Consider the following 22,338-nt stretch of genomic DNA (forward strand, 5'->3'; position numbering starts at 1 on the left):
CTGTAATCAGCCTCGGCTTGGGGTCAGCAGCTGCAGTCTCGAGTGTTGATAGAAGTCTCTGGATATGTTATCGTGGAATATATCGATGTTATATGTGTCTAGCACCATTCAGTACAGTAACGCTACAGCAACGCTGACAGCGATCCGTCAATGTGACTGGGGTTACTGCCGAGTCGAGCCCTAACCTGCCAGGCCGCATGCGTCGCACGGGGCGGTTTGATTGGCGGACGGTTGGACAAAAAACGAAATGAAGCGAATGAAACCAAGCGTGATAAGCAGGACCGCGTCGGTGGCTGCTCGTAGCTTGTCTCCCCGGCTGAATATCCTGGTACCGGGCTGCTAGTCTCTGGTTAAATACCTGTTGGCGGCTGTCTCCGATTCACCCCTGGCTCTTTTCTTGCAAACTCGCATCATGGACGTCGAACACTCTGCCGCCACCAAGCAGCCTAATAGCGACCAGGACAAGGTCCAGGATGGATATCAGGATGGAGATGCGCCGTCTCTCTCCGAGAACCGCTCCGAGACCCTCGGCGACACGGACCTGCTCGGCGGGGAGAAGCTGGACGCGGTGCTGACTGCGAAGATGGCCTTGGTCAACGATGTGTGTGCAAGGTGCCCGGATTGAACATTGAATTGTCAATCTCCGGTACATCCAGCTACATGCTGTACGATATTTCTGCACCTGACCATAATACTGATCTTTCTAGGCCATTGACGAGATCGGATTCACCCCGCACCAGGCCAAGCTCTTCTGCCTCAATGGCTTCGGATACGCCGTCGACTCGCTCATCCTGCTGCTGCAGTCCATCGTCGCCACTCAGGCCACCCTCGAGTTCCAGCCCAGCTACGATACTGGTTTAACTATTGCCGTCTATGTGGGAATGCTGGTTGGCGCGCTGTTCTGGGGCTTCTCTGCCGACGTCATCGGCCGTCGCTTCGCCTTCAACGTTTCTCTGTTCATCTCGTCCATCTTCACCATTGTCGCCGGTGCTGCCCCGAACTGGATCGTTCTCGGCCTGTTCACTTGTCTGAGTGCGTTTGGTGCTGGTGGAAACCTGGTTTTGGATACGGCGGTCTTCCTGGAGTATCTCCCCAGCCAGCATTCATGGCTGGTGACTCTGATGGCCGCCTGGTGGGGTAAACTCGCCTCTTCCATTGTTTGTCTCGTGGATACTGATTTGTCTAGGCGTTGGACAGCTGATTGCAGGCCTGTTCGCGTGGGCCTTTATGCCGAACTACTCCTGCGCCGATGCGGCCAGCTGCACCTACGACAACAACAAGGGCTGGCGCTATGTCTGGTACACTTCAGGCGCCTTCGTCTTTCTCCTGTCGATTCTGCGCATCACCGTCGTCCGGCTGGAAGAAACGCCCAAGTTTCTTGTGTCTGAGGGCAAGGACGAGAAGGTGGTTGCAGTGCTCCAGGGAATTGCCCAGAAGCATCAACGCCCCTGCAGCCTCACCCTCGAGCGCCTAACAGCCCTGGGAGTAACGCGGACTCGCCATTCCGGCGAGACTCGTCGCTCCTTCAAGCTGATCTCTCTGCCCGAGCTCGGCTATCACCTCCGTGGTCTCTACGCCACCCGCAAGATGGCCCTATCCACCAGCTTGATCTGGTTTTCCTGGCTACTGATCGGTCTGGCATATCCTCTTTTCAACGTCTTCCTACCGCTGTACCTGAAATCGCGCGGCGCCGAGTTCGGTGACGATAGCCCCTATACTACCTGGAGAAACTACGCCATCACCAACGCATGCGGTATATTTGGCCCTATTCTTGCTGGCTTCCTATGTCGCACGCGCTGGTGCTGGGGCCGCCGAGGAACCATGATCCTGGGGGCGATGGTCACCATGGTGTTCTTCTTCTCGTACACAGCTGTACGAACGGCGGATCAGAATGTTGCATTCACCTGCATTATCAACTTCTGTCTGAACATTTACTACGGGACACTCTACGCCTATACGCCAGAGGTATGTGCATCCCCCGAGTGTTACTATCGATGCTGACAGCGCAGGTCCTCCCATCTGCCCACCGCGGCACAGGAAACGGCATCGCCATCGGACTGAACCGAATCATGGGAATCGTGAGTGCCGTCGTTGGCCGAGAAGCAGATGTACGTCAATCTCCATCCGATGTAAACCTATCTAATCTTTATAGACGAGCACCTCCGTCCCGCTGTACATCTGTGCCGCTCTGTATATCATCATGGCCATCGTCGCCGCAGCATTCCCCTTCGAGCCGCTCGGTCGCCGCAGCAGCTGATGCTGTATATTTTCGAGGCCGTCAGAAGGAAACCATATAGTTCGTCCGTCCCATGCGCCACCAAAGGAACTTCCCAGGACAAGCCGCCCGCGACAACGACGCCGCCTATGCGACTCGACAGCCGTCTGCCCACATGCGACTTGGACCGGTTGAGGATATCACACCCCACGCGACGCCTGGCTGGATTACCTGTTGAATGACAAGGCAGGGGACTCTTGTTTAATGATTGTCTGTTAAGTCGTAATTATCCGGCGTTGCTGCATGCCTAGGATGGAGTCTGTCAGGCTGGCAGTTATGATTTATACTCTGTTTTATTTGACAGTGAGATATCTCAGACAGACATGACTATATTTGCAAGTAGTAAACAAATAACCATTTAAATAATACATTTTTAACCAACCAATCCACAGCTCAGCCAATACTGCACCCAGGCTTGCCTGAACTGCAAGGCACGCAGAACTCCTGATCAATGATCTCGTCCAGGTTTGGAGGGAGATAGGTCTCGCCAACCTTGGGCGTATCATCACCGTCGGAAGTCATATTCTGGACTCTCGCCCAGCAGGGAGTCCGCCAGCTGACTCTACCGTCGTCGTCCTCGGCCGCGACAAAAACAGGAAGACTGTAGAAGCAGTCTGGCTTTTCGTCTTCTGAAAAGAGCTTGAAGGTTTCCGAGTCGATGACACCCCCGTAGTCCTCCGTCTTCGACTGGCAACTGTCGGATATCTTGTATAGCTCCTCCAGATCAATCGAGTACGTGTCCGTCATCGTTTCCAACGTATCCTCCGACACCGTCTTCGAGAAGTCACTGCGCTTGGGTCTGATAGAGGACTTGCCGTCGCCTGGGTATTCCAGGGTATAGCAGACATCGTCGATGACCTTTCCCCCAGTCTGATCCGAGCAGTCATCGGCATCGAAGCCACCCTTCACGATATAGTAATTGGCAAAAGTCAGTGCGTACGAGGCCAAGCTCTTCCTCATATTCTCCGACAGCGCATCCTGCATATCTCTCACGAACTTCCCCGTGAGTCGATGCAGCCACCGCCCGTCGAAGAAGTTCGAGATCTCATACTCGTAGTCCCCCTCTTTATATTCCTTGGGTATATCAGACAAGTCGCCGTCCGCAAACAGAGAAATGAGTCCGCTCTGTCCAGCCCGGTACGCGGCGTTCCAGATAGTCCCCAGCTGTATGTTCAGCGCCCGCTCCATATCATCCTCATCAGGGGGCTCTGCATCATCCACCGCAGCAGAGAGAATAGTCCACATCCCCGAGAATCCAGTCAGGGCAGCACCAGCAGCTGAAACCGCACTGCCAGGATTGCCTGGGAGACCGGCTCCTACGCCACTGGCTATCCCACTAGCCATACCAAGAGCGCCAGCAAAGATCGCAAAAACCGTCGACTGCGTATCGTCGGACGGCGTTTTGATCGGGAAATCCGCCACCAGCCTGCCGATGTTGAGGCTCTCGTTGAACGTGGTGTCCCGGAACATGGTGCCGAACTTGGAGATGTGATCGAAGTAGTTGGCTACCACGAACTGCGCCCAGTACAGAGATGGAGGTTCGTATCCGTGACATTCGCCGGGGTCAGGGAATCCACAGGGACCGTCGGGGAATGTGTCGCAGCTGACAGTCTCGCTCCCGGCGAAGAGTTCCTGTGTCCAGCTCGCTGTATGCAGTCAGAATAAGTAAGATAAATGAAGCAAATAAGCAAGTAGGGTCAGAACGCACATGTATCACCGCCCCTCCGGACATCAAAGAAGTAGTCAAAATACGCAGAGATATTCCGCTGCGAGCTCGCCTCTGCCTCTGTGATCTTGTCGAGATCCGGCTCGGAACAGAACTCCTCGATATCCATATCCTCAGGCAGGGGGAGGAAAATGCCAGGGCCAGGCGCCATTGGCGGGACGAACTTTTGCAGGTCAATAGACCACTCGACAGATCCTCCCATGTTCATTCCGCTGTACTTGCTCAGTCTCCTATTGCGGGTTTCGTCCGTCATATACGCGGTCCACTGGTTGTCGTTGTAGACCAGGATATCCGAGTCACTCTTGTCATCGTATGAGTGGGCCGAGTTGTCATTATTTTTCAGGATCTCGTTAATCTCCGCATTTGCCAGATATCCAGAGGTATCTGTGCAGCGCCCTTTTGAAGCGCCGTTTCCTGTATACTTGCAAGTAGGCCCCGTGCATCCTGGCTCTGCCATCTCGAAGGACCGGCCGTAGCTGCTCACTCCCACCATGAGCTTCTTGGTCTGCACCTGTGCCTTGGTGATCATTGCCAGGGCATACTGCGTCTCGGTTGAATTGACATGCGATCGGAGACAATTTCCGTCCGGACAGCCCAGAGGAGGGTCGTTATTATCGTAGTCCCATTGCCCGCGGAGGTCGTAGGTCATGTACACGATATAGTCGACGAGTTCGGCAATTTCATCGATAGGGAAGGCCTGCAGATACCAGAACGACGCGGGGGCAGCGATAGAAAGAGTTTTTCCATCCGGCAGCTGTTCTCGCACGACCTTTAAGAACTCTAGATACCGCTCGCCTTCTTCCTCTTCGCCTGCTGGGATATCTGGAATATCAGGGGCGCCAGGATACTCCCAGTCGAAGTCGACACCGTCAAGATCATGTTTCTTCACAAAGTCGACCACGTTCTTCGCGAACTTCTCCCTGTTTGCCTCTTTGACACCGTCGCGGAAGATGTGATATGTCTCGGGGAATGTGCTAAAGTCCCAACCGCCAAAGGAGATAACCCTCTTGATGGACTTCATTCCCTTGAAGTACTCGAACTGCTCTTCATCGCCCTCCATCAGACCAATCGAGTAGTCGTCCTTGATATTCCCAAACGCGAACTGGATATGCGTGTACTCGGAAGCACGGATCGAATAGGCGTTCATGTTCAGACAGTCTCGGTTCAAATTACTCGCGAGGAAATATCCAACATTGGCAAACTCATCCGGCGGGATATCATCATTCACCACCGACGTTCCACAGTTGCTGATACACACGCCGGTGCCCGGATTGCCTGAGTCTTTGTACTCGCAGAACTCCGGGTTGATGCCACACCACCCATTCAGATTGCAGCAGGCATTCAACGGACAGGGATTCAGAAGCGCCCATTCAGACGACGAGCTATCATCCGGCATCGTCGCATTCTCAGCCTGCGGCCCGCAGATAGCACCAGGGATAGGGGCCGGAAATGGAGGCTTTCCTTTACTGAGACAGATATTCAAACTGGCCTGGAGGTCCCCACACCCGCGCCATCCCCAGGTCTCCTCGTTGAACTCCTCAAGATCCTTATTCGTGAGACTATGGGAAGCCGCGAGGTATGAACAGTCCTGCCCCGTTTCCACCCGGTGCGTATAACACGTCCCATTCTTAAACGGATCAGGCGAGAAATCAGGCAGATCGCCGCTGGTGCAGCAGACGTGCTGGCCCGCGCGCAGACTCGAGCAGAGATCCTTATCGTAGCTGTTATACTTGGTAAAGTCGTCGCCGGAGATACCGCATTTCACAGCCATCTTGGGACAGTCTTCGCCAAGCTCGACCTGTTTCGTCTCGCATTTATCGGCCCTGTTTTGGAGGATGGGTCCTCGGCCGTGCGCGCTTGAGATGGCGATGGTGGATGGCGCCTTCGCAACAGAGATATCGTCGACGTTTGTGCTCTCGTCGTGGTCAGATGGACATTCTCCCTCGCGCCACTGTCGGAGCAAACGCTGGATACTGTTCAGATCACCGTTCGTGGAGATTGCAACTCCGATAGTGTCCTCGCCAACATCGCCACAATGTTGTAAAGCTACCAGCGGAGAGGTGCTATCGAGCTGATCCAGCATGCCCTCCACAATCGTCTTAGCAGTCTTGGCCCTGTCAAACCGTGGTCCAATATAAAGACCAGCAGTGACTTTGCCAAAGTGTCCGAAAACATGAAACTGGTCTTGTTTCGAGGATCCGCCTAGCCAGGTCTGCATGCTCTTCACGATACTCTTCACGGCGTCGGTATCTTTGCTTGCTTTGGTGGATGCGCCCCAGCTAACGCGCTCAAGTGAGACACTGGCCTCCTCATACTTGAGATTCTCCGCGCGACGCTCGTTATTCGTACCAGCATCATTGTCAGGCGTACAAGCAAACATAGTCCATGACGAATCGGTCTTGTTGAGAGCGTTGTACAGGGACAGGTCAAGGAGCATGGGCTCTTTGCATGCTGCCAGACTTTCTGTACTGTGATAGTTGATCCAGTCAAAGGGGGTGTCGCTGAGACTGCATGCCCGCGGACAGTCGTCAATATAGTTCCTTCGAGACGCTGCAGGATGGACCAGGAGGGCTGTTGTAAGGGCTAATGCCCCTAGCGAAAGTAGGCCCATTTTAACGGAGTTAACCTCGGGAGACACAAGAAGTAAAAGAATTGCTCAGTACAACTTAGACAAGCCTGTGATAGAGGCCTACCGGTCTATGTTCATGTTAAATGCCTGGGATTGCAGCGGTTTATATAGTATCGATTCTAGGTCCCCGAGAATGCCCTGCAAGGCAGCCAGGGGAAATTAAACCGCAGACCATATTCAGCTAGAGGTGAAGACGATGTAACTATGTAAATGATTACTCTCATCGATTGGACGTGATCATACAGGGGATTGTACTTGGCATATTAGCGAGGTCACCCGCAGACCGGTGTGATTCTGTCTTACCTGCATTACTAGACAGTAAGTAGGCATGATAAAATGAGACTCGGGCACACAGCCCATTAGTTTAATCTCTTTCTTCCTCCAGTGACATAAGAGGAAACGGGGCCATTTTCCAATTGGATCTCGTTATCGCCGACTCAGCTGCCGGGCAACACCCATATGTGGCGTATTCAGCCCTACACGCAACAGTGTAACCTTCCAGCCCACACACTCGTCGAGAGGATGGTCACATTGGCGAAATATGCAGGGAATTCTTCAGCTCAACAGACCTGGCACGAGGCTTCGCCCTGCGGCGCATCGGACTACTCTTAGTTAGAACCGTGAGGCTGAGGCTTGGTATTGCCCCGGGTTGGAATGACTAACGGCTTGTTAGATTAAAAGGATAAGACTATCTGCATGAGACCCGATAGACTCATAGTGATCTCGCGACCCCTGCAGCAGGATGATAATGTTATTGGCTGCCACACTGTCTTCGCCGTTGTTGTCAGGTCTGGTGTCAGCCCTAGCCGACAGAATCCCACCCTGTTTCTTCCTGAAGAGCCGCCACACCTTCTAACCATGCTTGATTAGGTGGAACGCTGCGCTGGATTGGATTGGCCCCATGGTAGCATCAGACGACTGAAAGTTGCCTGCATCCTGGCCCTGCTGCGGGTGACCGTTCTTAACACGGAATCCTTGCGGCGGCACGGATAGACACGACTCAAATAATACTGCTTGAATTTGTTCCTCACCGTTGGAGGCAAGCGAGCTGCTGTATCTTTAGAAGACCTCCTGCTCAGCCTGCAGCCTGAATGATCTGCTCACAATTTGCTTTATAAAGTGTGCGATCACATTCAGCATTCAGGGTTATTATCTGCTCATTATTTATAATATGAGATCACAGGCTGACATGAACTGTGTGGTTTGCGTCGTCGTGGGCTTTTCTTCCCACTGCGACAACGGGCCCCCCTTACAGAAGGGGTCGTCCCGGTGTGTGAGACTTATATATGAACCGAACACAGATCAAATGGTTAAAACGACATACAATATTAACTAGAAAGTTGGAGAGCTGCGGGGTGCATATTCACCAGCTTGAATAACGTCAGCGTTTCCTATTCGGGAAGCTCGAATGAGAACACTTCGTATATTAACATCCGTCTCGGTCCTTCTATCTTGTTGCTTCATATTCTCGACTAATTTATAATTTGAAGGCGATAATATTGTTAATTATTAGTTGATTATCGTTCAGCAACATGTCGAGCTCTTTCGATGGAATATACGAGCCTGGCGTCGTCGACCCTGGCCTGCCTGTGCACAACCCCACGAAGCCCTTCTGGCAGTCCTCGCCTTACCAATTTGCAAACTATAGGTCTCCATGGCCAGAGGCTCCAGTAGACGTTGCCATAATCGGATCAGGCATGACAGGGTCCAACCTCGCTCGTTCGCTACTGAAACTGCGACCTGGTCTACGAGTGGTCCTTCTAGAAGCCCGAACCCTCTGTTCCGGAGCAACAGGCCGCAATGGAGGACATATAAAGACCATGACATATGCCGACTGGGGCAATCGCAAACGCGACCTGGGGGTGGATGAAGCCATCCGAGTCACCAAGTTCGAGCACAGCCATCTCCAAGCGATGAGCGACGCGATCCGAGACGGCAAGATTGACTGCGATCTTGCCATGACAGACGGCCTGGATGTGTACTACGATGAAAAGACCTTCGCAAAGGCTGTGGCTGGCCTTGAAGACATGCGAACGTACATTCCTGAAGTCGCCGATAAATACAAAATCTGCACCGATTTGAACCGTCTCCGAGCGGAAATGAAGCTGTCCGACCGTTGCATTGGTGCCATCATCGTCCCATCTGCCTCGCTGTGGCCGTATAAGATGGTGCTGGGTCTTCTCGAACCGATCATCAAGGATGGCTCGCTCAACGTCCAAACGAACACAACGGTTCTTAGAATCGAGGATGGACCGTCTCGCTCAAGCGCCACAATCCACACCAGCCAAGGAGTGATAGAAGCGCGGAATGTGGTGCACGCCACGAATGGCTGGTTAGGGCATCTCATCCACGAGCTGCGTCCATATGTCTCGCCAGTCCGCGGAAACGTCGTCCACTACGATGCCACCAGCAATGCATCCCCATTTGGCCTGAACAGTCGGTACTCCCTGTGGATGCGCTACGCAGCTAAGGACTACGACTATCTCATCCAGCGATCCGGCGGTGACATCGTCGTAGGGCGTGCCAACACTGGACGCAGGGCGACAGGCGACGACAGCAAGACCGACCTAGGTCCTATGGCACATCTACGGGGAATGGCAGACGAAGTGGCAGCGAGTCCAGTCAAGGGAGCAGCAGCGCATATCTCGCACGCCTGGTCTGGTATTCTCGCGTTCACCCAAGACACGTCCCCCTTCGTGGGCCGGCTGCCCTTTCCCCAGCGACAGCACCAGTGGGTGTGCGGAGCGTATCATGGAGTCGGGATGACCAAGGCGTTTCGCACGGCGGAGATGATGGCGTATTTGATTTTGGATATTCCTTTACGTGACGGGTACCCTCGCTCGATGTTTCTGACGGACAAGAGGGTGGCAGACCTGGAGAAGTCGCTGGACCAGGGTCTTCCCATCAAAGCAGGCCTGTAGTCTACCTGTATACCTTAGTAACTAGCCAATCACAGACTCCATTATTGCTCTCTTTCGACCTTCCTTTTACGGAGTGCCAAGGCTGCTCCAACTACAGCTGAGTCATGTATATCAAGTCTGGTTGTGCGGGGAGCACGAATAGCTTCACATCCAACGTCACAAACATGCCACGGAAGAAACGGAAGTACGAGCCGAAGACGAAAGGTTGGTGGATATGAATCTGACAAGATACAAGCTTACGATGGGTATGATATAGGCTGCTACGAGTGCTCCCAGCGCCGGATCCACTGCGATCGTGCGGAGCCACAATGTAAGAAATGCATTGCCAAAGGTATAAGCTGCAGTGGGATGGGAATTCGACACCGTTTCCATGAGGGGATGGCAGCTCGGGGGAGGTTTACTGGGAAACCTATTGACGCTGTTTACGAGCAGTAGGTGCTGTAATATCAGATATTTGACTATCAATAACCAGAGCAGGACACGACACAAGCGCTGTCCGAAGCAGAGTACCAATATATTGGGAGATCGCGATATTACTGTCTCAGGCAGCCCGTCTCTTAGCAATGGCGACACTCTAGACGTCCTCGACAATCCTCCAGGCCTCCAGCTGTCGACGTCTCCTGAGGTACCTCCATGGAAACGACAAATGCTTCTCCACTGTACATCCCCAGCAGTGACAATGTTATTTCCTAAGCTAATATATTGCAGTCTCTGAGCATATTGCGTGCGAAATGGTGGCATTTGACGGGCCTCACAACGGATGGCGATCTATCGTCCTGCCCATGGCGTTGGAAGATGAGCTGGTGATGAATGCAGTGCTCACGGTGGCCAGCTTCCATTTCCATGTATATTATCAGCACAACGACCTTTCAAGAGAGTTGCCACTGGGGAACTATGAACAAGCGGCGTCATCAGCACAGCTATATGGAGTTGTCGTACGCGGACTCCGGCAGCGGCAGAATCTACAGAGTTACGACCAACAAGCTCAGCTGTCGATACTACTCACCATTCTACTTCTCCTAGTGGTGGCTATGGTTACAGGCAGTCCTGATTTTCCTATCATGTTCAAGGCTTTACAATCCGCCTTGACAGTCGTTGAAAGCTCTTGTATAGGCCAAGGCGACCTTGCCGAGTTTATCTCGCGCCAGTTCCAGAAGTAAGCCTCCACTGAATGATTTATGACTTGTATTAATTACTCAGGATACGAGTATATGCTGCGCCATTCATGAGCGAGTCCGACGGGCTGCAAGTGCTGTCTTCGCAACACTGGAGCATGGAGGTGCTATCGTGCCTCAACTACTGCCAGTCGTGGCAGCCACAGCATGCCTCTGCTGTCTCTATCATTACTGACCTTGTCCACCAAGCACACGACATCTATATCAATCAGGCACGAGACATCCTCTCGACAGACACCAACGTCCCGGTGTTTGCAATACCAGATACCATCGCTCGAATCGACCGTTTCAAGCACACAATGGAGCTCTTCCCCGAGGACTCCCCAGGCGAGCAGGTCTTGATCTGGGCTTCCTTCCTAGCGGCCTCTGATTGTGTTTTGGATGAACACAGGACCTTCTTTACAGAACTGTTCCAGCGCTATCACCAGCGCAGCGGATTCAAGAACATCCTCGGTGCGCTGCAACTGCTGCAGAAAATATGGAACCGGCCTGTTGAGGACCGGTGGACGAGATTTCTTCCTCAGGAGAGATTATTTGTGATGTAATCTAGTCATGTATTATTTATATTCTAGTAACTGGGAGTGATATGTGATCCTGCTATAGACGCACTGAGCGTGGCTGATTTGGCTTGACCAATATCTTAACATGCGCTGCCTTATTCTGAATCAACTCGAGCAAGCCCTTGTTGATAACATCGTCCAAGTCTACGACAGAAGTAATCAGCTTCTCTGCCTCTATTTTACCTGCCTCCAACGCAGCGATGAGCCCCCGGAAATCATCTTCCGTGTAGCAGATCCCCCCGGTTAGACGTCTCTCCCCCAACGTCAGGTCATTCAGGTTCACCATCAGCGGTTTCTCGTGAATAGCGATGTTGAAGACAGTCCCTCCAGGCCGTGTCGCAGCAATGGCTGTGTCCAGCGTGGTCTGCAGCCCTGTGCATTCAAACGTCACGTCCACACCGTCTGCTTGAACAGCAGCTTGAGTCGCAGCAACCACAGGATCAATACCTCCCTTCGGCGTGTCTGACTCGGTCGGATCGACAACAAGATCAGCCCCAAAGTCCCGAGCCATTTGCTTGCGTGACGCCGTGACCTCGCTGATTACCACCGTCTTCGCCTCCCACACCCGGAGGACCATGAGAATAGCCAGTCCAATAGGACCAGCACCCAGGATCAAAGCAGTCTGTCCCTTTTGGAATCCCGAAATACGCACGCAGTGCCACGCAACAGCAAGCGGTTCCATGAGGGCGCCCACCTTGAGCGAGACAGAATCAGGAAGCGGGATGCACGAGTAATGCTTAACGACAATCTCCGACGCCAGGCCCCCACCTGGAGCACTGAAACCATGCGAGGTATACCGCTTGCAGATGTTCGGCAGGCTCAATTTACACGCTGTACAAGGGTCCACCCCGTGGTGACGATCATTCAGCGCCGGATTTACTGCGACTCGAGTGCCGACTCGCAGGTTCGGGTCTGACACCGAGGATCCCAGCTCGACTATCGTTCCGGACATTTCGTGGCCCAGCGTGACGGGCAGTCGCTGGCCGGTGTACGGGTTTGCTTCGCCCTCTGCTGGCGAGAAGATCGGGCCTCCCAGGTATTCGTGGATGTCTGAACCGCAGATTCCGCAGTACGCGACTTGGATTCGGACTTCGTCCGGGCGGCATATTCTGTTCATGTTAGACGTTGTTAGACGTTGTAGGAATATAGGGTCAAGTCGTACGCTGCAGGAACCTGTTCCAACCTCACATCCTTTGGGCCGTAGAACTGGAGGGCCGTAACTGTAGGAGCCATTGTGCAAAACTATTTACTCTGTTGTATACAGGATGTAGGGATGGCTATATAGTCCGCTCGGTTATATGCGATTCATGCAACTCCACCAACAAGGAGGCACGCCAATAACAGTTGGATATTTAGTACCACATGCGGGGAGAGTCAAATGACCAACTCTGGGTCTGGCTGGATTTATGGAGAGATCCCAGCTCTCGGTCGAGATGCTCCAGCACGCCTGCTGCAGTATGCCCCGTCCGCAGAAGCCCAAGTCCACCGAATCCACCAACTCGCGAGTCCGAGCTGGCAAGGCGTGTCAGCGATGTAACAAGAAGCGCATCAAGTGCGATGCGATGTTTCGCATACCCTGCGCCAACTGTGTACATTCAGGAGCTTCCGACTGCGTCCTTCGTCCAACACGACGGGGGACATATACCCGGAAGAGACAGTCGAGGAACAAACGTGGTGAATCCGGTTCCCTGGGCGTCTGCTATCAAGAGCAATTCCCAGTGTCTGACCAGCAAGGAGACAAGGAAGTCCACGCAGACACGTCAGCAGCTGCAGCGAGCGAACCCCCACCTGCAGACGACCCCAATACAGCCACATTGGGGTCACTAGATATTACACCCTCCGCTCGACCGGTTTCGTCTTATCAAGCATCGTGGGAGTCTGGATCCCCAGAGCAGTTCCCACCACACGCTGATGGCGGTGGCTCGTATCCCGACATATCATGGTCGGCCATGTTCGATCACTTCGTCCGTGCGAGACGCAGTGGAAAGGGGCTTATGGATAAATGTTCAATCACATACCTAGGAGAGTCGTTTCCACTGGCCATCGTTCTCGATGATCTGAATGAGGGCGACCGCTTGAAGCTGCACCATCCTGGCCCTCCATTCCCGGGCCATGAATCACCCACTGGAGAAACAGCCCACCAGGCGCCATCGCATTTACAGCCGGAGGACCTGGAATGTCTGAAATGTAAAGGCGTGTTTGATCTCCCTGACAAGACGCAGCTGGATGCTCTAGTTGCGGTATTCCTGGACCGCGTATACCCAGCATACCCGCTTGTCAACCGCCAGGAACTGATAACGCAGCATGCAGCTGGGGACGTGCCTTTGATACTGCTGTATTCAATCTGTTTTATGGCTGCGACATTTTGCCCACTTGCTGTGCTGCATCGAGCTGGGTATAACCTGCGCCGAGAAGCTCGCCTGCACTTCTACAAGAAGGTCAAAGCACTATTCGACTCTGGCTACGAAATCAACAAAATAGTTATCCTGCAGAGCGCAATATGCATGACATTCTGGGGTGGAGGGCCCAACAACTACTGGAACTTCTACTCCTGGCTGAGCACCGCCGTCACAATTGCAGAGGGCATCGGCATCCACCGGTCCACTGCAACGACTAACATTCAGCCGCAAGATAAGAGCTTACTGCGCCGCCTCTGGTGGATCCTGGTTGTTCGTGATACTACCTGCAGCACTCTGGTAGGCAGGCCGTTTCGCATTGATGTCGACCAGGCCGACACGGAGATGCTCACCCTGGAGGACTTTGCGCATGATGCCCATACTCCTGAAGTTCTTCTGCCAGATAACACCCAGAGCGCATACGCCCAGTACCAGATCCAGATATCCAAGCTTTGCCTCATCGTACGTGACATTGTGATGAGCCGATTTGCGCCAGGGCGACCACGAATTTCCCCAACAGAGCTGCACCAGCAACTCAACATCTGGCGAGAATGCCTTCCAGTTGTTCTATCGTGGAGAGACGATCTTGCAGCTAATTTTGACACCCTGGGCCCGTTTACCATGACCCTCATGGCACAGTACTATGACCATATTCTACTGCTGTATCTCGGCCAGAGCCCTCTCAAGGACAGAGCCAGGCCAGGCGAGGAGTATCCCGATATCGAGGACATCACCGACGCAGCAGCACAGAAGATATCGTCCGTAGCTTGCACAATGGTTACCCGGTCTCTGACCCTCCTGATGCCGCATGAGTTCTTCCACGGCATCTTCCTGGCACAGTCAACATTCTACACGAAACTACGTAGCCCGCACCAGCTCGTCGCCCAGCTCGGTCGCTCTGCGTTGAATAACTGCCAGATGGTGCTTCACGCCTCATACGACTGCTGGGATCCCAGCCCGTGGATAATGCAGCTGTTCAGCGGGCTTTCTGCTCGACTATCTGAGAGCGCTGGAAAGTCCTACTCTACGACAGTCCCAACAACAGACTCGACGCCAGAAGCAGGCATATTCAATGGGTTGCTCGGATTTGAGCCGTGGCAGAGTAATCCTATGCTCTCGTCGCTGTTCGATATGCCACTCGACCTGCTCCTGCCGCAGTGACGCCTATCAAACTCTGGTTGGAATCTGATGTATATATTGTAGTTTAAACCGGGCATCTTTTATAATCGTAAGAGTACCATATCAAAGGGGCCGACCTACATATTATGGCCCGTCTCCTCCAGGTTTGCTCATTTTTGTCGATATTGACAATCCCAGTGAAGGGGCGGTTCTTGCTTGACCTCCTTCCTATATTAATGTCAAGGTGGCAAGGTCAACATTCACCATGTACACAGTAAACGAAGTATTTAATGTAGGCCTTCTATAGCTATATTTAATAAGAATTCATGCTCTCTTTTTAAGTTGTCTTCGTAGAGACGTTCCCATCGTAATCTGTCCGCCGAATCCTCGTACGGTTTCCTAATAAGGTATTTTCCAGGTTTGACGTCGTTTCCTGCACCTGCAAAAATCTCACCTCACTCTTTTGTAACTCCTGTACTGGATTTTGCAGTGTTGTTTGTCCCTTCCCTGCCCGCACTCTTCCTACCAACCCAACGACGAACCATACCCGAGCGAATCGGCCCCTCATGACGGTAAAAGACTTGCGCTACCGCTGTTTACATATAAAATGATATCCGATTTCACTTGCGCCTGGTAGCTCTGCGTTGTGATGATGTACTGGTATCACGGGACCTAGGTCGACCTTCCTCCTGGGACTTGCTGACTGGAGATATTGACGAGATTCGGTGGTCATGGTTGAGGCCAGTAGTTGATACTCGTGCAGGGCGTACGCGGCGTCGCGGTCTGGGCGGGCCAAACAAGGCTGTTGGCATGTATATTCCCTGGCCTTCACCTTCGCTTTCTGCTTCCTCATCTTCTCCATCGGCAGCAGGGCAGGGCGGATGAAGTCCGACGCCTGAATTCGTGGTGAAGCCCTGGTGACTACTAACATAAGAGACTTCGGAATCTAGAGAGTAACCAGCATGTACTGCACCAGGCCGATTGTTCCTTTGCCGTGTGCGCTCTGACAGAGGACTGGCCGGTCTAGAGGACTGTTCAATGATGCTTATGGCTCTGATTGGGCTTTGGGACTGAGATGAAGGGGTGGTTGGGGGAGTGGATGGCGATGGTACTGGCGGCGATAGGCCAGACGATGACCCAGAGCTCGTGCCATTGCCAGCCACGGCCTTCTTGATCTGGGAAGCTTCCCAGATCATAGCCTTTTTCACTTCGTGCCGCACTTGCTTCTGCCAACCCTCGCTCGCTGGAAGCCGGGATTCCTGGTCCCTTTGCACTTGACGGACCCCTTCGAGGGCCATGTCAATCTTGTCCTCCAGTCCATCTCTACGCATATTCGTCAGTATTGTCTAACCTGGCAAGGTCTCCGCACTCACATTTGGATCTTGGTTGCAGCCGATTTAGTGAGGGTATACTGTTGAACTGCGATTCGCATTTGCACCAAGTTACTGAAGATATCCATGTATCGTGTAAGAAGGTCCATGTCAACATGAAGAAGACGCAGCTCCTCTCTGTTCCGAAAGAGCCATTCGAGGCGGACACGAAGCTCTGTCCAACCTGATACATATCCCTTCTCCAATATGGGCTGCAGTACGCCGAGAATTGACTCTATCTTGTCACTAACTTCCCAAGATTGCTCCCACAGGGCCCTGTCAATCTCGCGGTACCGTTTTAGGTCAACTGAGAACTCTTTGATCTCGGAAACCTTTTCCATAGTGTCGCCAAAGAATCGCCACAGCCATTTCAATATTTTGGTGCGGCTCTTAATCTCCTTGATGTCCTTCCTGGCATATCTCATGATTTTGTAGGCTCTCCTCAGCTCTTTGTACAGAGACGTAAAGCTCCCAGCCAGCTGGTCACACGCTGCCACTGTTCCGACTACCTCTGCCATTGATGAATTGCCGTGGATTCTGAATCGAAATATGAAGAAAGGTGGATGTTCATATCGTGGCGGACTCGCAGATTATAAGCTGGGTTTCCCATGGCACTTTTCAACCAGAACCTCTTCGTGGGCTGTGCTATGCGAGAGGCCGAATGAACCCCCTGTGTATGGGGGCAGCGACGAGGCTGAAAGACATCGAGTGCGTTGTCAACCCCGCATCCTGCATGAAGGCAGATGAGAGCAGCCTCGCCGCCAGCATAACGTCACTTCGAAGAGAAACGATAGGGAAAAGAAGAAGTGAGCCTTGGTGGGTGGCGTTGATGCCAGTTATATCCCTGCCATGGTAGGAATCCAGGAGGGAAGAAAGGAGGGAATGCACCGGCGGCCAAATTCTCTTGCCACTTCATACCTCAGCCTTGCCATGGTCCTCGCTCCTAAAAAGCATCGTCCAGCATTCAGGAAGCTTTCTCTTATCAGTAGCTCTGGTCTTTGATTGATCAGCGAGTTCTGGCTACGGCTGCCTCCTATATTCCCTTTGGATCCAGATTAAGCATGCCACAGGGCTAAAAGATCTTATCTACTATCTGAAATGGTTGGGCGCTTAAGAGTTTGCACAGGCTTCAAGGAAAGATTCTTTAACTTATATAATTAACATGGAGCGTCTTGAAGGCATGGCTATTCCTTACAAATAAACAGGATTAACACATAAAACTTCAATCCCGATCTGCGATTAAAATTTAATGTCGCGGTGGAGTATCAGAATCGAATTCTTCACTGCCACGCATCACCGTGTTAGCACTGCAGTGGCCTGGCTGCGACCATATACACCCACCAAACCAACGGACACCACTGCCACAGCGAAGAGCAGCTTGTTTAGTGGATGTGTTGGACGATGCCCAGTATCTCCGGATATATTGAAGTCCTTCCACCGCGGCCAATACAGCTGCCACCAGAACTTCCACGTATTATCTGGGTAATTCGTGGTATTGCGGCCATTGGCGTCCAGATTCCAATTCGAACACCCCCCTGACCAAACCATCTTCTGCAACTTGGCCTGCAAATGATTAGCGTCACTTACTTCCGCCGCTTCTTTTACATCGAGTGTCTTAAAGTCACCGGACAGTATAGGCTTGAACATCGTCTTAATCAGGTACTCCGCCTGCACCTCATTAGTATAGATGACCGAGTTATGCGCCGGAAAAGCATTGGGCCCGAATATAATCCCGAAATTCGGGAATCCAGAGACAAATGTGCCTTTGTACGCCTGAGCACCGCGAGTGCTGTGCCAGTGTTCGTTCAAGGTCGTGTGGCGGCCATGCACAGCAATCGGGGAGAGGAACTGCTGGATTTTGAATCCAGTGCTGAGAATCACGGCATCGACTCCGATATCTCGCTCTGTGGTACGGATTCCACCGTTGAAGAGCTCGACAATCGGCTCGGTTGTCAGTGCGATATTTGGTTCGTGCAGACATTCGAGGTATCCTGGGTCAAAGATGCGACGCTTGCATCCCAGCGGGAACTGAGGTACAAGGATGTCATGGTATTTCTCGGGAGCTGTCTGCTTGATATACCTTACAGAATCGCGGGTGGCGTCCTCTCTTTGCTTGACCAGTGCAGGACTGTCAGCCATATAGAGAGAGTGCAGCCCGTCAGTGTCCTTCCATAGTTTGAATCGATAGTACCGTGCCAGAAGCGGTATATAGCGGAAACACCACCTTTCCAGCGCCGTGAAGTCTCGATTAACCCGACTCGTAACCCACTGGGGTGACCGCTGAAACTGGTATACTTTCTTTGCCTGTTTGATGACCTGCGGCACCAGTTGTGCGGCCGAGCAGCCGTTGCCCACCACTGCAACAGTCTTACCTGCCAGGTCATAGTCGTGATTCCAACGCGCCGAGTGCCAGATCGGCCCATTGAAAGTGTCCCAGTTGGGTATCTCACAGTCCTTGGGAATTGAAATAGTGCCAACGCACGATACAAGCATCTCCGCCTCGCGCCAGAAGGTATACCCCGTCTGAAGATCGTGCAAATGCACACGCCACAGCTGAAGCTCCTCACTCCATCTTGCCTCGACTATTTCAATTCCGCATCTCACATGCGGCCGAATACCGAACGCGTCAACTGTGTTGTTAAGATACTCCAATATCTCAGGCTGTTCGGCAAACCGCTTCGACCAGTTCGGGTTTGGATAGAACGAGAAAGAATACAGATGCGAGTCGACATCACACCCTACGCCTGGGTAGGTGTTTAGGAACCAAGTGCCGCCGATTTCTTGTTCGCGCTCGTAGACGATGAAGTTGTCGTAGCCAAGGTCTTTCTTCAGACGGGCTGAAAGGGCGATGCCGGCGACGCCACAGCCGATAATTATAGCGCGAGGTTCAGTTGGCATGATTAGAGTATTGAGTAGTAATTGATTTGAAATATTTCGATATCCAGTTGCGAGCTTTCTAAATAGCTGCTCAGTCAGATTATGCCTTCATATACCCTCGGCGGTCATATAACCGGCATCTCCCCGCAACTGCAGACGTCTAGCATGATCAAAAAGCATTGGCAGCTCGTATCTCCATGACACAACATAATCAGAGCAGACTTGGAGAAATGAGGGGTGATTGCCAATACGACGTGCATTAGCATGCACAGCACACGCCGGGTATATGGCCGGAATTGGATATAACCACCTTCACTTCGACCTCAAATAGTCTTGCAGTGTGCACCCATTTTATCTCCCATTTCAATCCTTCGAATGGAGCTACTTCGCAACAAGGTTATCGTCGTTACAGGCAGTTCGTCTGGTATCGGGCGTGCTATAGCAACACGTTGCGCCCAGCAAGGAGCAGCAGTAGTGCTTCACCATCTCGGTACCTCGCAAACACAACAAGATGCAGAATCCCTGAAACAGTCGCTGGGACCAGTTACGATGGACGGATCGCAAACGTCACATCTCATCGTAGGCGCAGACCTTACCTCCGATTCCGCTGCAGACAGCCTCATCTCCCAAACAATCTCAGCCTACGGCCGTATCGATGCCCTAGTCAACAACGCCGGGATATGTCAATTCGCCCCTGCAGCCTCTGTAACGAAGACATTGTTGCAACGACAGATGGACGTCAACTATACAGCCGCGTACCTTCTCACCCAGGCCGCCTCAAAACAGATGGCCGACCAAGGTACTGGGGGAAGCATCGTCTCCATTTCCTCCATTACAGCAGTGAGAGGCTCGTCGAACCTCACTCATTACGCACCGACCAAGGCTGCCCTGCTGGCGATGTCAAAATCGATGGCCGTTGAATTTGGGAAATACGGGATCAGATACAACTCCGTCCTTCCTGGCACGATCCAAACGACTATGAATGCCGCTGATCTCGCGGGAGGGGAGAAGAAGGCCTGGCTGGAAAGTCAAGTTCCTCTGGGGAGACTGGGAGAGCCCGATGATGTTTCTGGTGCTGTGTTATTTCTGGCCAGTGATCTGGCGAAGTATGTAACTGGGGAGCAGATTCTGGTAGATGGGGGTGCAGCGATTTATTATCAATAGCTACAGAAGAGACAACAGATTGTCAGTTACAACTTTAGCTAATAATCCGTTTCACACGCTGATCTATTGAATATCAACTCCAGTAATTGCGACTCTCATCTGTGTCCCATCGACGGGCTTCCCAATCACCTCCCAAATCTGCAAATGTCAGTCTTGTCGGTATAAGAGGGTTGAGGGCTCACATTAAACAGTTCAGACTTAACCTTATACTGTCCACCTTCATCCATAACAGCCTGTCCTTTGTTATTACGCTGAACCTCTCCCAACCCGACCTTTGTAAAGTCATAACGCCGCAACGTGCACGCCAACACCACGCGAGCTTCAATAATAGCCAGCTCCTGCCCAATGCAATTTCGAGGACCACGTTCAAATGGACGCCATGCAGAGGGTGGTAGACTATTAGCCTCTGTCTCTGCTCCATTTGGTTGCTGATCCAACCAGCGCTCTGGGACGAACGTTTCCTTCGTTGGTCCATACACCCTCTCATCTCGCTGGATGATTGTTGCACAGTTGTGCAGGACCATCCCATCAAGGCAAAGCATCTCTCCATCTGGTAGTTGAACGTTAAACCCTGATCCGTAGGGGACATGGCGTGCTGTTCCGGCTGGAGGATGGAGGCGCAGCGTTTCCTTGACGATAGCGGATATATACGGCATGCGACTCAACAAGTTCTCGCTTTGGCCAGTCAGTAACTGAGCGCGCACTGCATCTGGTGATGAATCAGGGCCGAATATATCTTCCAGCTCCTGTCGCGCAGCCCGAAGAGCATGAGGAGTCCGGCTTAGCTCGTAGAACGCCCATTGAAGAAGACTACTTGTCGTATCATGACCCGCAAACAGAAAAGTCTTGATCTGATCACACGTCTGATCCAAGATATGTCCATCCAGACTTTCTACAGCCTCAAAGCTAAGTGCGAGGACACTCCTAGCCTGCTTCCGAGCGCCGTGAGCTTTCCACTCGGCATACTTCCGCTGAACCTCGCGCCTAAGGACCCTGTTTAGCCTGCGCGAGAGCCACCATCGCCGTGCCTGCGCTCGCACTTTGAACACATCCCACGCGGCGCTCCCTCCAGTGCGCCAAGTCGCGACAAAGTCGCGGAATAAGACGACGATTTCACTCTGGGCCGCTTGTTCGCGTTGCGCGCGGAAGTCCTCGTCCATTGATACGGCTCCTAGCTCTTGTCAGCAAGAATTCTGTTTACCTGAAAGACACATACATACCAATGACATCAAACGTGAGGTTGGTGCACAGCTCGCCCAGACCGAAGACTTCACCCGACGCCGCATAGCCATCAAGGATCTCGATGAATTGGCCAACGCGGTCGATAATGCACGGAAGAAGCGATATCAGATGCTGCGGAGCGAACCCTGGATTGAAGCGCTTTCGGAGCCCCTTCCATTCGGTTCCCTAGGAAAGGAAAGCATTCAGTCTGCATGCAGTACAAAGCCGTGGATGGGAGTGTACTTCAGATAAAATAATCGACTTTGCGCCCATTAGTGGCTTGAAAATGTCCGCCGCGTTGCCCTTGGGGACACTATACGGGAATATCTTCGAGCTGCGCGAGATCTGCTCGGCCACCCCATGGTCACAGATCACACAGATGACGTGCAGGAACGGGCGGAAATCAGCGATGAATACCGGGGGGTTGTTTAGCTTTTGCTTTATTTCTAGGAAGACCTGGTCTGTTTGTCTTGTTGGCCATTGCCTCTCCAAGTAGGTGCTGGATCATACTCATACCAATGTGGCGGCGTCTATCGCCTTCGCGCATAACGCCGTCCAGCGCCTTCAGATGGCCCCATAGGAGTGACGATCGGAGCTGGGGAAAGTTGGCATACTGCCTGAAGCGGGAAAAGCTTGCTCGCTGTATGAGGTAGACGGCAATCGATGCCAGCAGCGTCACGGCGGCAATCCAGAGCAACATCGTGCAAGATTCAATTACAGGCTGCATTTGCAACGAGGGTAGAATGCCAGACACGTCAACAGGAGATCAAGCCCCGCGTCATTAATCTAACTTTACCTAACCCTGTATCCGGAAGAAGACAGACGAGGCTTGGCGGGGGACTGAGAAATGGATGCAGCCCAATCATTCGTGGATCTTATGCCTGAGATGTAACCTTCATGTGCTT

At 52.5% G+C, this 22,338-nt stretch overlaps 10 protein-coding genes across 10 annotated transcripts; 5 read left to right on the forward strand and 5 right to left on the reverse strand.

Annotated features, from left to right (window-relative positions):
• Positions 1 to 412: 412 nt before the first annotated feature.
• APUU_50073S (MFS transporter) lies at positions 413 to 2,257 on the forward strand (the record flags this gene model as incomplete). Its single annotated transcript, XM_041705030.1, has 5 exons — positions 413 to 601; positions 708 to 1,137; positions 1,187 to 1,965; positions 2,010 to 2,108; positions 2,153 to 2,257. 5 exons carry the CDS (start codon positions 413 to 415, stop codon positions 2,255 to 2,257), a joined length of 1,602 nt encoding a protein of 533 aa, XP_041557556.1.
• A 411-nt stretch (positions 2,258 to 2,668) lies between these two features.
• On the reverse strand, positions 2,669 to 6,612 carry APUU_50074A (uncharacterized protein; the record flags this gene model as incomplete). Its single annotated transcript, XM_041705031.1, has 2 exons — positions 2,669 to 3,921; positions 3,984 to 6,612. 2 exons carry the CDS (start codon positions 6,610 to 6,612, stop codon positions 2,669 to 2,671), a joined length of 3,882 nt encoding a protein of 1,293 aa, XP_041557557.1.
• Positions 6,613 to 8,162: 1,550 nt separating this feature from the next.
• On the forward strand, positions 8,163 to 9,551 carry APUU_50075S (NAD(P)/FAD-dependent oxidoreductase; the record flags this gene model as incomplete). Its single annotated transcript, XM_041705032.1, has 1 exon — positions 8,163 to 9,551. One exon carries the CDS (start codon positions 8,163 to 8,165, stop codon positions 9,549 to 9,551), a length of 1,389 nt encoding a protein of 462 aa, XP_041557558.1.
• Positions 9,552 to 10,282: 731 nt separating this feature from the next.
• APUU_50076S (uncharacterized protein) lies at positions 10,283 to 11,271 on the forward strand (the record flags this gene model as incomplete). Its single annotated transcript, XM_041705033.1, has 2 exons — positions 10,283 to 10,707; positions 10,752 to 11,271. 2 exons carry the CDS (start codon positions 10,283 to 10,285, stop codon positions 11,269 to 11,271), a joined length of 945 nt encoding a protein of 314 aa, XP_041557559.1.
• A 52-nt stretch (positions 11,272 to 11,323) lies between these two features.
• On the reverse strand, positions 11,324 to 12,519 carry APUU_50077A (2,3-butanediol dehydrogenase; the record flags this gene model as incomplete). The annotated part of the gene is made up of 2 exons (XM_041705034.1): positions 11,324 to 12,395; positions 12,449 to 12,519. 2 exons carry the CDS (start codon positions 12,517 to 12,519, stop codon positions 11,324 to 11,326), a joined length of 1,143 nt encoding a protein of 380 aa, XP_041557560.1.
• Positions 12,520 to 12,719: 200 nt separating this feature from the next.
• Positions 12,720 to 14,843, forward strand: APUU_50078S (Zn(II)2Cys6 transcription factor; the record flags this gene model as incomplete). Its single annotated transcript, XM_041705035.1, has 1 exon — positions 12,720 to 14,843. One exon carries the CDS (start codon positions 12,720 to 12,722, stop codon positions 14,841 to 14,843), a length of 2,124 nt encoding a protein of 707 aa, XP_041557561.1.
• A 578-nt stretch (positions 14,844 to 15,421) lies between these two features.
• On the reverse strand, positions 15,422 to 16,596 carry APUU_50079A (uncharacterized protein; the record flags this gene model as incomplete). The annotated part of the gene is made up of 2 exons (XM_041705036.1): positions 15,422 to 16,124; positions 16,175 to 16,596. The coding sequence occupies 2 exons, from the start codon at positions 16,594 to 16,596 to the stop codon at positions 15,422 to 15,424; spliced, it is 1,125 nt and encodes a 374-aa protein (XP_041557562.1).
• Positions 16,597 to 17,464: 868 nt separating this feature from the next.
• On the reverse strand, positions 17,465 to 19,069 carry APUU_50080A (flavin-containing monooxygenase; the record flags this gene model as incomplete). Its single annotated transcript, XM_041705037.1, has 1 exon — positions 17,465 to 19,069. The coding sequence occupies one exon, from the start codon at positions 19,067 to 19,069 to the stop codon at positions 17,465 to 17,467; it is 1,605 nt and encodes a 534-aa protein (XP_041557563.1).
• A 354-nt stretch (positions 19,070 to 19,423) lies between these two features.
• APUU_50081S (SDR family NAD(P)-dependent oxidoreductase) lies at positions 19,424 to 20,212 on the forward strand (the record flags this gene model as incomplete). Its single annotated transcript, XM_041705038.1, has 1 exon — positions 19,424 to 20,212. One exon carries the CDS (start codon positions 19,424 to 19,426, stop codon positions 20,210 to 20,212), a length of 789 nt encoding a protein of 262 aa, XP_041557564.1.
• A 63-nt stretch (positions 20,213 to 20,275) lies between these two features.
• On the reverse strand, positions 20,276 to 22,133 carry APUU_50082A (cytochrome P450; the record flags this gene model as incomplete). Its single annotated transcript, XM_041705039.1, has 5 exons — positions 20,276 to 20,350; positions 20,395 to 21,383; positions 21,433 to 21,619; positions 21,677 to 21,894; positions 21,950 to 22,133. 5 exons carry the CDS (start codon positions 22,131 to 22,133, stop codon positions 20,276 to 20,278), a joined length of 1,653 nt encoding a protein of 550 aa, XP_041557565.1.
• Between the last annotated feature and the right edge of the window lie 205 nt (positions 22,134 to 22,338).

This window comes from Aspergillus puulaauensis, chromosome 5, assembly GCF_016861865.1.
Source record: "Aspergillus puulaauensis MK2 DNA, chromosome 5, nearly complete sequence".
Lineage (NCBI taxonomy): Eukaryota > Fungi > Ascomycota > Eurotiomycetes > Eurotiales > Aspergillaceae > Aspergillus > Aspergillus puulaauensis.